Below are 14,148 nucleotides of genomic sequence, written 5' to 3' on the forward strand. Positions count from 1 at the left end.
TGCTTCCATTCTTTGGATACTTAGTTTCAAACAATCCCTTCAAATATATCTTCAGACTCCTCTGGAGCATTGATTTTGATTTTCAAACCTTTACTGTGCAAGAAAGCCACAGACACAGCTTCACAGCTGCAGGAGTGATGTAGTGCTGGTCACAGCAGAAATTATACTTCGAATAGCTTCTTAAATTTGTCTTAAAGGAGATCTTGTGCCCTAAAGCTCTCCAAATCCATTAAAAAAGTCTTGTCCAAATTTTCCAGGACAGCCAGATTGTAAGACAAAAGGCAAATCAGCATGAGAAGACTATTCAAAACATGACTAACTTATTTTCATGCTGTGGGACTTATCTACACTGGGAGTTTGTTGAACCAATGCAAATCCAGATACAAATGGCTCTATTGACCAGAGCAGAAATATGGAAAATATGAAAATATAGAGAGATGGGAAGGGTCAGCAAAGTAGTAATAAAAAAACCAACAACCCTAAAACCAATCAAAAAGCAGGGACAAGAAGCAGTTAATATTTGTCTTGAGAGACTGCTTTCTAAAATTAGCACCAGTAGCTGTACAGAGCAGCAGGTGAGAGTATCAGAAAACTTGTTCAAAGTGTTTGGGTTTATCTCCCTCACCTCTGAGTTCTAAAAGTAGATGATTTGTCAAGCCTGGAAATTAAACCAAGCCCTTCTGCTTTGGAGCATCTTACAAAAACCAATCATTTAAAACTTGTATACATCCCTCCCTGGCAATTCCTGCATTACAGCCACTGACTGAACTCTGCAGTTGTGACAGACAAATATCACTCTCCCAAAGTTTTGAGTCTGAAACCTGTGAAGCTAAGCAGCTTTACCATCCTTTGAATTTAAAAATTAGCTTTCTTAATCCGTGAAACTACCCAAAAGCATGAGTCTCAGAGTTTTCTACAGGAATTTTTAGTAGATGAGAATTCATAATATATGCAAAAAATAGAGCAAAGATGCCTTGTGATGCAGATGCTTTGTAAGCACACAGTCACGGTGGTATTATAAATCATCATGTATTAATGTTCACTGCATGAGACATTTTCAAGGGAAGGAAAAATGGGTCTTACATGCACTAGGGATAGGTGCTGACAGACTGATTGATGGATATTGCTTTAGTCAGTAAATGATGTCCTCAGAGCAATATACTTTAGATATTGTACGCCCAAGTCATTCTTAATAAAATGTCTTGCAGATAATTTAGGAATGAATAAGAAACAATGAATGTTTGTTTCTCCAACCCCTGGATCAATTTCATGTGTCAGGCAAAACTACTCACCTTCATACCTGCCCATGAGGAAATAACAGGAGTTATTTGAGGCACTTTGCCCCAGAAAAATGCAAAGCAGTAGTAACTTTCCAATCCTATTTTCAGTGCCACAGCATGGAATAAGTAGTTAGTTTAAAATAAGTATCCCAGACACCTAAAAATGTCAATCCTGTATGCACAAGGCTCCATTTCCTTCATTAAATAATTTTAAATGCCTATCTATAAAGGGTACTTAATTTCTGATGCTGGCAATTCCAAGATGACATTTTTCCCAAGAATTTTTCTTGCTTACCTTGCAGGCCACATAGTTTACACAATTAATATCTTTACAAGTGCTGTATTTTGTGAAAATAATTGATTAAGGCAGTTTTGTTGGCATGCTTCCACCATTCATGTTGGTCTCTACTATTACTTCCTGAACTATTGTTTTTCCTTGGGCATACAGGCTCAACCAGAGTAGGGAAACACCCAGGATTATTTTTTTTTATTTCGACTCATTTGGATGACATCCTCAACAAGCAAACAAATGAAAGAAAAGTTAGAGAGGGCTGGGGTTTGTGTGGTGATGGTTCAAGGTCTCATGTCCTTCTATTACTCCACATTATCACACAGATAACAGAGAATGAGAATTTTGAGAAAAACAGTTCACATGAGAGAGAACTAAATGTGAGAGAGAAATAAGTATCTCATTCAGTTTGCAACATTCTGGTTCCATCAGAATGCCTGACAGCCACACAGATGGCTTGCAAGTGTTGTGGGATTCCATTCACCATGATCAATGTGATGATCTACTGACCATGACACTTAAGCTTCTGGTCAGATCACACAGGAACTGCCCCATCAACTAAAGCATTATTTACCCTCTTCCTACAACGTTTGGTTCCAGGTAACAGCCTTACGTAGCACTCCCACAACAAGTTCAACTTGTTGCTTTCAGCACAACCTAAATACCAGCGATTCCTGCAGAGCAGGGTTGAGGGTGCTGTGCCAGTAGGGAGCTTTACTCCACCCTCAGGTCACTGGCTGCTCCCTTTATGGATCAAGAAATCGAAGCTTTGCCAGCCCCATCAGGTGGGACCTGAAGTCTCCATTACTGGCATAGATAAAAAAAAAAAAAAAAAAAGTTACCTTCACTTCTAACACCACATAAAGAGACAAAAAACCACCACCAAAAAGCTCTTAGTGTGCAGTAGCCCAAAACCACACAGCTTGCACTTACAAGGTAGACAGCAGAAAAACAGGAGCATTCCAGAGAACGAGTGGCTGTGACCAGCAATATGATTCCCTACCCCTACCCATGAATCATGTGGTCTCCCTCCCTCTTACCACTCAGTTCCACATGTGTTTATAGGAAGACTATGTTAATCTCTGCATAAACACCAAAACACAGCAACAGCCAAAGCCCAAGGCTCTGCCAAGCACCAGACATCGGTGCAAGAAAGGCAGCATATGAGGGGGTTTTTAGTCTGTTCCCAAATTAGGGACCGGATTTGATGGTGAAGCAAGGAAGCATGGCAAGGGAAGAGACTTCATAATTTAGGGAACTTTTACAAGGACATACCAAGTCCTCCATCTTGTGGACATGGGTTTAATTTCTGACTGATGCAAAGTCTTAGAGCTTCCTCCTAGACACTCTGGTGAGAGTTTCTCTGGAGAAAACATAGCTGGCATTTTGAAATGACCTCCGGACATACTAGGCCAGGGCTTAAAGAGCATGAGTGCTGTGAAAGCTGGCATTAGAATTATGCTTTATTTTGTACAATTGGCGTTTTTCTATAGCCAATACCCTTGGAACCAAACAGATGTGGAGACAATTACAACATCTACTCTAGAAAAAGGACCTGTCTGTCAGTGTTTCAGTGAGACTGAGCTTGGAAATCTGATGGAAGCCTACTCCAAAATGAATCAAAACAACTAAGAAAATGGATAAATAAACAGAAAAAAATAGTTTTAATCCCCTCTTTTTAAGCCAGACGTTGATTTTTTAATGCTTGTGATTGGTGCCACTTTTGAAGGCTGCCCAAAGACACAGCTCTAAGGAAACACATTGGCAGAGCTGTTCCACTTCTCTGGCAGCTGTTCACATCACAACATTGCCCTCCCAAAGTCCTTGCTGAGCACACTGAAGGTGCAGAAGAATGCAGTATCATATCTTACCCACTGTCCAAGGATCAGCACTGTTCTGCCAGGCAAGAATGAATCAGGAAAAATTTCTTCACTGAAAAAGTGGTCAAGTACTGAACAGGCTGCCCAGGGAAGTGGTGAAGTCACCTAGAAGTGTAAAAAAAATGTGTGCATGTGGCTTTTAGGGACATTGTTTAGTGGTGGCCTTGGAGGTGGCAGGTTAACGGTTGGAGTTGATGATCTTGGAGATAATTTCCACTTTAATAATTCTATGGTTCCACACAGACTCACCACAGCCATTTGTAGCTTCTATCTTCTGCTCAGAGAAGCAGCTATTACAGTAAATTCACGAGTACAAGCTGCACTGAGTATAAGCCGCATCACTGGGTATTGGCAAATATTTCGTTCTTTGTCCATAAATAAGCCGCACCTGAATATAAGCCGCTCTGTGGTTCGCAGCGAGGACCCGCGTGCAACAAAGTTGCCAAATACTAACACCGCGGCATGGCGGGGTCTACTGGCTCAACTAAGGCTGTGCAGGCTCGGCCCGCTAGGGGCTGCTGACAGGGCCAGGTGGCCCAGCTCGGTGGTGCCGCTCGGGGCTGGCCGCCGCCTCTGGGTTTGCTCGCCCCGGCCCCGCTCCCGCCGCGGCGCCGGCCGGGCACGGAGAGAGCGCCCCGCTCACGGCGCGGCGCCGGCCGGGCACGGAGCACCCCCTGCTCCCGCCACGGCAGCGGAGGGCGGGGGCAGAGCCCCCCTGCCTCCTCCCCGAGCCACGGCAATGGTGGCGCGGGCTCCCCCCCACCTCCCCGGGCCGCAGCAATGGCGGCGCGCCCCCCCCCTCCTCCTCGAGCCGCGGCAATGGTGGCGCGGGCTCCCCCCCACCTCCCCGGGCCGCAGCAATGGCGGCGCGGGCTCCCCCCCACTTACCCAGGCCGTGGAAATGGCGGCGCGGGGTCCCCCGTCTCTCCCCCGGGTTGTGGCAGAGGAGGGAAGAGAGCTTTCCCGCCTCTCTCCCCGCCCCTCGTGCTGCCTGCAGGGAGCCAGGGCAACAGAGTAACACTTTGTAACAATCGCAGAATGCCGGCTTTTACTGGCAGGTGCTTGGCTCGGCGCCCTGGCTGGCACGTCTGGGGTTGTAAATGTCAGAAAATTATTCACATATTAGCCGCCCCCGAGTATTAGCCGCACTTCCGGGTTTCCACCAAAGTTTTTGTCAAATTGCTGCGCCTTGTATTCGTGAAATTACTGTACTCTGTAACCCAATTTTTGCTGTCATGTGTGCCACGACAATTTCACCATCATTTCCCATTAAGTCTATAACATATATACTCCTAACCTGTAGACAATTTCACATGTGGGGGCAATAGTGCTGAACCTATAAGCTCTGCTGGTAGTTTCATCATTTGCTTGCTGACTTCCTGTACAGATTTCCCTCTCCCTTATCAGAAGCAGTCACACATAGCTGAAGAAAATTAAATGGAAGGGGATCATGAGGTCTGTCTTCTGCCATTGGCCCAGTTTCAAATCCCACCATTATCAGCCCTCCTGAAAAACACTTGTGCTGTCTGATGCCAATTAGCCAAGAAATCTAGACAAAAGGAAGTGTTCCCTTTCTGGAGAATTAAAGTTTGGACAAATTACATACCTCTACAGGCTGGAAAATGAATCTGTCTCTTGATGCCAACAAGCCATTTACAAATGCCATTCACACCCTGTAATTTGATGCATCCCCAGATTCTCTGACTTCCAGTCTTACACATTACACTGACTCCCAGGTATCAGAAAATGGCAAGGTTAAGGCTTAGTGTGGCAGAATGTCTCTTCTTCCTGTTTATGCACAAATGAAGCTGATTTGTTCCCATGAGCTTTAAAGAACCATGACAGACCTTTCTGACACTAGTCACCTCAAGTATTCATTGCAATTACACTTTTCCCCCCACTCCCTGGAGATTTTAAAGAGAAAAAGAGCGAGAGCACTAACAGAGTATCAGATCAAGCTGAGTACAACATGAAGAATTTGCAGGAATCTAAGTTGCTGCTCACATCTGCCTTCCACAACTCCCCGGTATTGTACTCTTAATTCTCTACCCTATTAACATGTTAATCGGATGAAAGAGCCCCAAAGGAGACAAGAAATTCTAAAGGCAACCTCGTGGTAACTACCCCAAAATCACCTAAATTAAATTTGGAAGGGATAGGCATTAGTGGTGCCTTGAACTTTTCTGAGCAGTTTGCCAAAAGTTTGCTTGTTTTTCAAAGAAATGAGTGTTTGTTTGAAAAAAGCTAAGGCAGAAGGATTTCATTTTCTGATCATGTAATTCAAAAGCAGCTGCAGAGCAAGCCTATTGGTTCACAGGCTAACAAAAACCGTTCTCTGCAAGTAAGTAAATTAGTATTCACCCTGTCTATGGAAGGAGGATGTCATAATCAGCACCTTTTAAAGGAGGCTTCCAAGGTAGAAAACATTTGACTCAGGAGATTCCATTCCCCGGTTCCTTAGACAACATTTTTAGGTTTTGTACCTACTGAAAAATGTTCAACCCTATCAAAAGGCAGGAAACTTAAATGCTTTCTAGTTTGCTATCACTTAATATATTTTAGGACAAAAGTTGCTGGAAAAGCAAGTGGCATTGCTAAGGCAGTGTCCTTTCTATTGAAAGGAAACCAAATCTTGGTTTTTATGTGCAACCTGTAGGATTCCCTGAACAACTTTGATTTACCATCATTTTTGGGGGGACTGGAAATAAGGTTGGCAACATCCTTCCTATGCTGGAAACATCACATAATGCCAGCCACAAGTAAGCACTGACAAATATTCCCACAGTGTGCCCTTGAATTATGATGTCTGGCCTTCTCTAGAAATTCAATGTAATTTAAAAATGTACTGACTTAGGTAAGGGCTTTCAGTAAGAGGGAGAAAATAAATATAATGATTTAAGTGGCAATAAAATAGATTTTTAGCTCTGAAAGCAGCTTACAAAAACCTGTTCTTTGCATCTACATGTTTTTCTAATACTAACATTTCATTTCCATACCAGTGAGCAGAAAAGTACCAATGTAAAACATCTCTTTAAAGACCTTTGCATAAAGCCGAACTAACGAATAAAAGAGTTGATAGACACATGCAACATAGATAAAACCCCTACAAGTTTCCAGTTGCTTTGAGTCAAGTAATTTTAAATCTCCAGCAGAACACCTTTGTGCCTCCCAGCCAACCCCGCCTGGCAGGAATCACGGCAGGAATCACCGCAGCAATCCGTCCTCTATTGCGCGGCCGTGTCAGGAAGGATATGTCTCACCTGGGCACTGCATTCTGTGGGAATCCGCTCAGCTCCACCATGGTCCTGCAGGATGCCGAGCAGGAAGGCAGCGGAGCCCCCGCGCTCTGCTCTCCCCGCCGCGGTCCTGCCCCGGCCGGGCAGGAATGCAGAAAAGCCGGAGCCGTCCAGCGCCAGCCTCCCTATGGAGCTCCTTGGCTCGGGCTGAGCGAGAGGCGCCCTCCCAGAGCCGCCTGCCCTCGCAGCGCCAGGGATGCTCCCCGAAAACGGCGGCACCATGCAGCCGGCACGGGCACACGCTCCATTTCCCTGTCCCTGGGGAGTGCGGGGGAGCCGAGAGGCAGCGCAAGCACTCGGGGTGGGGTGGCAGGGGTGTGGGCAGGAGGAGACACTCCTGTGAAAACCCGTCCGATGCTGAGGAAACTCAGGGATTTCAAGCAGCTGACTCCGAGGCTAAAATCAGCTACAGGGAAACTTAAGAGGGTGATATCACTGCATACGCTGTCCAGAGTGCAAGAAGCCTGTTTACATGAAAATATCTCATGAGCTGGACCAGGAACTACATCTAAATGTGTTTGAAAAACTGCACTTCCTTTGAAGATGTTTCCCCACTTCAAATGCTTCTACAGCTTAGGAAATGCACAGCACCAAAAAAAGCCCCAAGAGTCACTTGAGCAAACAATAAACTTCCCTCCCCCCTCTTTGTTTTCTGCACTGCCTTTTGTTTTTGTCTTTAAATTCAAAGATCTGTGGCTTTGGGAGTGAAATGGTGAAGTCTGATATTAATTGCCTTTTTCTGAGCTCTGTTCTTTTTTTATTTTAGAAGTGCCGAGAGCTGAAGTTCTAGGCATAGCATTTTTTTTTATTTATAGTTTTTAAGGCACAGAAGCCAAACCCTACACACTTTGGTTGCTGCTCCCACCATACCATCCCTTTAAACGTTGTAACACCCCAAGAGAAGAGCGTGTCAGATTTAAAAGCCCATGGTCTGCCCTCCAGCAGGTCCCACCTGCCAGCCAGGGGCACCAGAGCACACAAACACACACAAGAAGAACGTGAAGTTGTTCAGCCTGTTGCTAAACAGGCTAAAATTGCTCACCAAGAGCTGAGGGGCTGCATGCTCCCTCCTATCTTTTGTTGTCACCAAGAGTGAGTGCTCTGTTTAATTTTCTTCAATTTTTTCTTAATTTTCTCTAATTTTTGCCATTTGGTTGCAATACCATATTTTCCTCTGATTCAGTCCTTTTTTCCCACCACCTTTTTTCTTGCAGGATTGCTTAAAAGGAGCTTCTGCACATTATCTCCAGTAACAATTTCCCACACCCTCAGTGTTTTCCCTGGAAGCTTTGGTCACCCTACCTCCTGCCAAGGCTCAGGTGGAAAATCTGCGGGAAAAAGAAGCCTAGCCCTTGGGAAAGAAACTTACTCAATGTGTGCATAAACAATACTGACTGCAAAATAAATTATAAAAAATTGTTACTGCTCCCGAGCCCTCTAAAACCAATCATTAACTACACCAAGAGTAGCACTGGAACAGAAGAGAAGTTTCCAAAAAAGGGCTTTCTCCCCCAAAAATCTGTCACTAACAGCAGCATAATAAAATATACAGTCCCTCCACAGGACAAATTGGTTTGACCTGCTGCTTGGAAATGCCTAATTAGAGAAATCACTAGTGAAAACTTGGGATCACGGTGGAGCAAGACACTGCAGAAGAGCAGCAACAGCTCCAAAGCAGCCATGATCTCCTCTGTGTGCCCACCCCTGCACGGCAGAGAGCCATGAATGCTCTGGTAATTGCACAGCACTCTTCATTCCAGAGCTCTGTACCAGCGGCATCCGCAGCACCACAGAAAAGCATCTCTCTGAGAGGGTGGAGCAACATCACACAATTCATGTGTACCACAGGGCATGAGAGAAAAGATGGAAAAATTTAGGACTGGGATGTGAGAGTTAGCCTATACATCTCTTCAAAGGGTTCTTGTGCTTTTATGGGCAAACCCTGGCTCCTTGCTTTCTTTCTTTTTTATTATTTATTTGTTCGTAATATGTCTGGATTTGTTTCCGTGTTTTGCTTTTTCTTTTTCCATATTTTAGAAATCTCTGTTTTAAAATCAGGTTCTAACAGAAGGGTTAAAAACTTTAGATTCAGCTCTGAAAAATGGCCATAATCTGCCTATTTCTCCCAAAGAAGCCATTTTTAGTGATACAGGAAGGTTCAGTCCTGGTAGCTATTTTTGTCAATCCCCCAACTTGCTGTATGGACCTCAAAAAAAGATTTCTGAAATGCTGAAGAATCTGTCTGACTCAAGCAAAGACATCAGCTGACGACTTAGGTAAAAAGAGTGAATTGGGCAATTAATAAATAAATAAATTACAGGTGACAAAGGCAGATTATACAAATAATTTGAATTATTCCAGAAATCTAGATTCAGAATTCTAGATTCAGAAATTTGAAATGCAGTTTGCAAAGTGTAAGGATAAGAGCTGTTTCCAAAAGACTGTGACATTAAATAAAAACTATTAGAAACCTCTGACACTATTACGTGACTCTGGTTCAAATAACAGGATGTTTGTGCTACTGCTTTAACTTGTCCATGCCATAGAACAGTGGGAAAAGAGTAAGGAGGAACAAGTGAGATGACTGGAGCTTTCAACAATCAGATCCTCACCTAAACTGCATCCAGCTCACTGAAAGGTCAAGAAAATATTTGCAGTTTCAACAAAGACAAAAAGATAAAGCAGAAAAACCCTTCAGTTCTTCACTGGGCGATGCACGAGATCAAGCAGCCTCAAACATGCATCAAGAATTATTAGTCTGCACCCAAAAGCACTTTACTGGACACCAATTGTATCTTAATGGGCACTGATTACTGCCAGAATGTATAGTCCTCTCCAGCTCCAAGGCTGCTTTTGGGAACGCAGGATTAGCTTGCAGCAAAGAGGTGCCTGGTAGAAGAGTTCCTGGCGAACTCCAGTGGAGTGCAATAGCCCAGTTTTCCTCTATGGCTTTTAAATTTTCCTTTGAGTAAATGATCTCTCTCTGCTGAGCAGCTGAAACGTTTTTGTCCATTCTGCAGATAAAAATCACAGTTCTAATTCTTTCCTCCCCTTGTACCATGAAAGAGGCAACACTGACAAAGGGTGGCAGGTTAATAAAATCCCCAGTATGTGCTTGGGCCATGGCTCCACTCCCACTGTAAGAGCACTGGCTCCATCAAAGTCAACGCAGAGAGCAGCTCTGTACTACACCCAAGCTCCTCTAACTCCAGGTTGCTACTGGGGGTAATTTGGAACATCTCCCAGGTCAGATTCACAGCCAGCCCATCAACACAAGGATGTGAGCTCGTGTGAAGTCGCATTGATTCCCCTGGCAAGCGACAAAAGCAGCACCAAGGAGGGTGGGAGAGCAGGGAGATAGGAAAGTGCACATCCCTGCACAGCAGAGACAGCTTTGTGCATTTAATTTCATACAGATTTCAAACTAGATGCACCTAATCCAATCTCATAAATATTTGCATTTTTTATCAATATCAATTTATACTAGAGCAATAAACTGATCATCAGCTAATTCTGTAAACTAATACCAAACTCTGAAGCAGATCAGTATATTTAAGTTTAGCTCAACAGTTCAAATTACAGTAATTTCACGACTATAAGGCGCACCCTTTTGACTGAACCCGGAAGTGCACCTTATAGTCCGGTGCGCCTTATCTGATCTACAAAGTTGTGAAATTTGCCAAACCGGAAGTGTGAGCCACAATGAGAGGGCGGTGCCGCGGGAGCGCCGAGTCGCGAGGGGGGGCGGGAGTGGGCGGCCGCAGCCAGCAGGAACCACACAAAGAGGGAGGGAGGGAGGGGGCGCCGGCCCCGGCCCGGGCAGAACAAAAAGCTGGGCGATGTCACCCCGAGCGCGGGGGGAACGAGAAGCCGGGCAGTGCTGGCCCAGTTGTGGGGGGAACGAGAAGTGCAAGCCCGCAACAGCCCCAAGCTGAGCAGAGCCCGCCCGGCGGCGGCATTGGGACAGCGGCGGCGCAACTCGGGCAGCCGGGGGAGAGTGGCGGCGGTGTGGCCCCTGTGGTCGGGGGAAATTGGCGGCGGCGCGGCCGCTGCAGCCGCGGGAGGAATGAGAATCCGGGCGGCACCGGGCGGGGGAGGAACGAGAAGCCGGGCAGCGCCGGGCGCGGAGGGAACGAGAAGCCGGGCAGCGCTGGGTGGGGGAGGAACGAGAAGCCGGGCAGCGCTGGGTGCGGGACAAACGAGAAGCTGGGCAGCGCTGGGCGCGGGCGGAACGGGAATCCGGGTAGCGCCGGGCGGGGGAGGAATGAGAAGCCGGGCAGAATGAGAAGCTGGCTGGCGCCGGGTAGAACGAGAAGCCGGCCGGCACCAGTCCCGGCCCTGGCGCAGGAGGAAGAAGAAGTCAAGCTGTGCCAGTCAGCGCCGGGCAGGAGTGCCTGGGCCCGCGGTAGCTGCAGCCACTGGGCAGGGGAAGCCAGGACCCGTGGCTGCGCAGTGGGAGCCAGGAGCCCCACCAGCCAGGGGCGGGCCAGAGTGCCGGGACACGCAGCACTGGGAGGGCACCTGGGGTTGCGCTTAAAGGCAACACCAATCTGTAAAAAATGTTTGCAAACTGAGCCCCTGCCAGTAATTTGTTACTTTGTTGCATGCAGCGCAGCTCCTCGCTGCAAAAAAAAAAAGCGTGAGCCATGAGCCGAGCTGCGAGGTAGGCCGGTGCCACGGGAGCACCGAGTTGCAAGGGGTGGCGGGAGCGGGCAGCCCCCAGCCAGCAGTCGCTGTGCAGGCTGGGTGGCACTGCCCAGTCCCCGGCCAGCAGCAGCCGCATAAGGAGAGAGGGAGCGGGCAGTGCCGCGCCGCCCCGAGCCACGGACGGTCTCGAGCCACCCTGAACCGCAGCAACCTCGAGATGTGAGCCGTGGCCACCCCGAACCGTGGCAGCCGCGAGTCACTGCCACCCCAAGCCCCACCTCGCCAGCCGGGGGCGGGTGGGAGTGTCGGGCCCTGCGCACAGGGAGGGCGCTTGGGACTGCATTTAAAGGCTACACCAATCTGTTAAAATGTTTCCAATCTAAGCACATGCCTGTAAACTCCAGGATCCCGGGATTCTGTTACTAATTCGTTACTTTGTTGCGCGCGGCACGGATCTTCGCAGCAAAAAAAAAAAGTGCGCCCTAGTCCGGTGCGCCTTATCTGATCTACAAAGTTGCGAATTTTGCTGACTCCCAGGGGGTGTGCCTTATGGTCGTGAAATTACTGTAACTCTAGACAAGACAAGGAAATTCAGACCGTAGGAAGGAAGGTTAATCTTCCATTAAGTGTTAAGCCAGTCATTACTGATGGAAAAAAGTCAGTTGTTACTGATGGCTGGGTGAAATGTAATTACTTTTTGCCTCAAGATAAACAACTAGAAAGGAGAAACTACAAAATCAAACAATCCACAGTAAGTTCATGTATGATTTAAGGTAGATTTCTCTAAAGAATTTAATGAACAATTTTTTATTGCTGTTCTTGAGAAAACAAAGGAAAATCATAGGGTCGTCCATAATAAACCAAGGTTTGGTTAGAACACAGGCAACAAATCTGCCCCAGATGGCCCAAGAGTCACCAGTTCTTAGAGATTACTACATTACACAACATGCTCTCCTTACAAAGTGTTCTTTATGCTCTCAACATAAAATTTGAAAATCACGGAAGTGATGTTTTTGCGCGTGCTCTGGAAGCAGTGGGCAGGGATGTAATCTACATTTCCAAGGGGAAAAAAAAGCCCTAATGGATTATGCATCAATATTAGAACGCTGAGATTATGTGTTCTTACCCCTTATCTCTGCCCTAAAAAGGTTTAAGATCTAAGCAGATAAAATTTGCTTCATGAAACTTGACTTTCAGCACAGATGATCTGTGTGCAAAGGAATAAAGTTTCAGTAGCACTCGGAACAAACCAAAATCCTTTGGCTTTGCTTGTGCTATAGAAGAAGAAAGATAGCAGCTTGGCAATTTTCTGTATACAAATAACTCCAATTGCCCAGGGGAATGTCACTGAGATCCAGGCATCCTGCTTGTTACATCCAGCCTCCCTGGAGTCAGCTTTAATTTCAAGTGGAGCTGTCTAAACTCTTCATTCTTCCAAGGCAGGCAAATTGCATTGTACATTGTCCAAATTTCAGATTACTTCAGGGCTTTTCCCAAAGTCTCCTAACCTCTTTTGTGGATGCAAAAGATAGCAGGGCACTTTTCACACAGTAGATGTTTCCCTGTGTAGCCCATCCAAGAGCAGGAGGTTTCACAGTAGGTTTTTTAAAAGGCAACTCATAGTTTGTATGCATTTGCATTTTGGGATAGAACATGATGGGTAAACAATGTCATCTAAAGACTTAAAAGTTTTAGAATTTCAATTGATCTTGGCATAGTTACACTCCCTACTACTCATATCCAAGTCACAGCACTAAGAGATCATGACCCAAGGCACCAGACAGTGAAGCAGGCAAAGGTTGTGGTTGTCAGCAAACCCTTATTTGTGTAATTACATGAGCCAAAGGCTTCAGATCCCAGCTCACTAAAGGCTCCCACGCATGGGTTCTGGCAGGTCTGGGCCGAAGGGAAGCAGAGAATGGAGCTGTGTGGCTCAAAATGCATGGGACAACCTGCGGCCTGTGGAAACACCACGTGGTGCCACATGCCACAGGGTGCAGAACCACGCTCCCTGTCCTGACCTCAGTCCAGCATCACCTTGCAGCTGCTGAGGCACTGAGGTTTGTGGTACAAAGCAGAGGTAAAAAGAAAAAGTAAATCCCTGACCACTCACTGAGGCTTGTTAAATTACACGATAAAGGGAACTGGCAGCAAGGCATCTGATTCTCCTGGGTCTGCAGAGAAGGATGGGAATCTCTCACAGGTACACACAAACACGCTCGTGCAAGCCCAGGTCGGGCAAACACAGAGAGTTGCAAACATGTCAAGTCAGCACATACGAATCCACCTTCCTGCCAGAGATACTGCCAAACACACCCCCCAATCTGAGGGCAAAACCCAAGCCCTGTTTTGTATCCCTGCTGTGCATAACAGTTGGTAGTAGATTGGTATTTTGCACATGGCAGCAGGGTGAAAAAGCAGACAGTGCTACTGGGAAAATTACTTCATCAAGACACACCATAAATCCCTACTGATGAGATACAGGGGAGCTGTGAATTGCATTTTTTCATCCCTACTTTGTAACAGATATTCTTTGTCAGCCAAGCTGAATGGTGGAGGGTGAAGGACAGCCCTCTTGTTGCCACACAGGTTTCTTAGAAGTTACAGGACTTCTGTTATATCAAATTCCTGTATATCTCCTAAATAAATCTTGGTGGAACATAAAAATCTTCACTGAGTGCAAAAACTGGTGCATTGCAGGTTCTTCCACTGAGCAGGTCACAAACAATTCTTTTTCTTCCAAAACAAACTGTTTC

The 14,148-nt window shown here is 46.3% G+C and overlaps 1 protein-coding gene across 14 annotated transcripts in view; it reads right to left on the reverse strand.

Annotated features, from left to right (window-relative positions):
- RASAL2 (RAS protein activator like 2) overlaps positions 1-14,148 on the reverse strand; it is a 170,834-nt gene that overhangs the window by 58,517 nt on the left and 98,169 nt on the right. Inside the window, exon 1 of one of the 14 annotated variants that reach the window (XM_033067243.2) lies at positions 6,710-6,785. The exons of the other annotated variants lie outside the window; for them this stretch is intronic. Coding sequence (XP_032923134.1) covers positions 6,710-6,722 — 13 coding nt within the window. The 5' untranslated portion in view covers positions 6,723-6,785. Of the gene's footprint in view, positions 1-6,709; positions 6,786-14,148 lie in introns of those variants that run through there. 14 annotated transcript variants of the gene reach the window in all.

This window comes from Catharus ustulatus, chromosome 9 (genome assembly GCF_009819885.2).
Source record: "Catharus ustulatus isolate bCatUst1 chromosome 9, bCatUst1.pri.v2, whole genome shotgun sequence".
Lineage (NCBI taxonomy): Eukaryota > Metazoa > Chordata > Aves > Passeriformes > Turdidae > Catharus > Catharus ustulatus.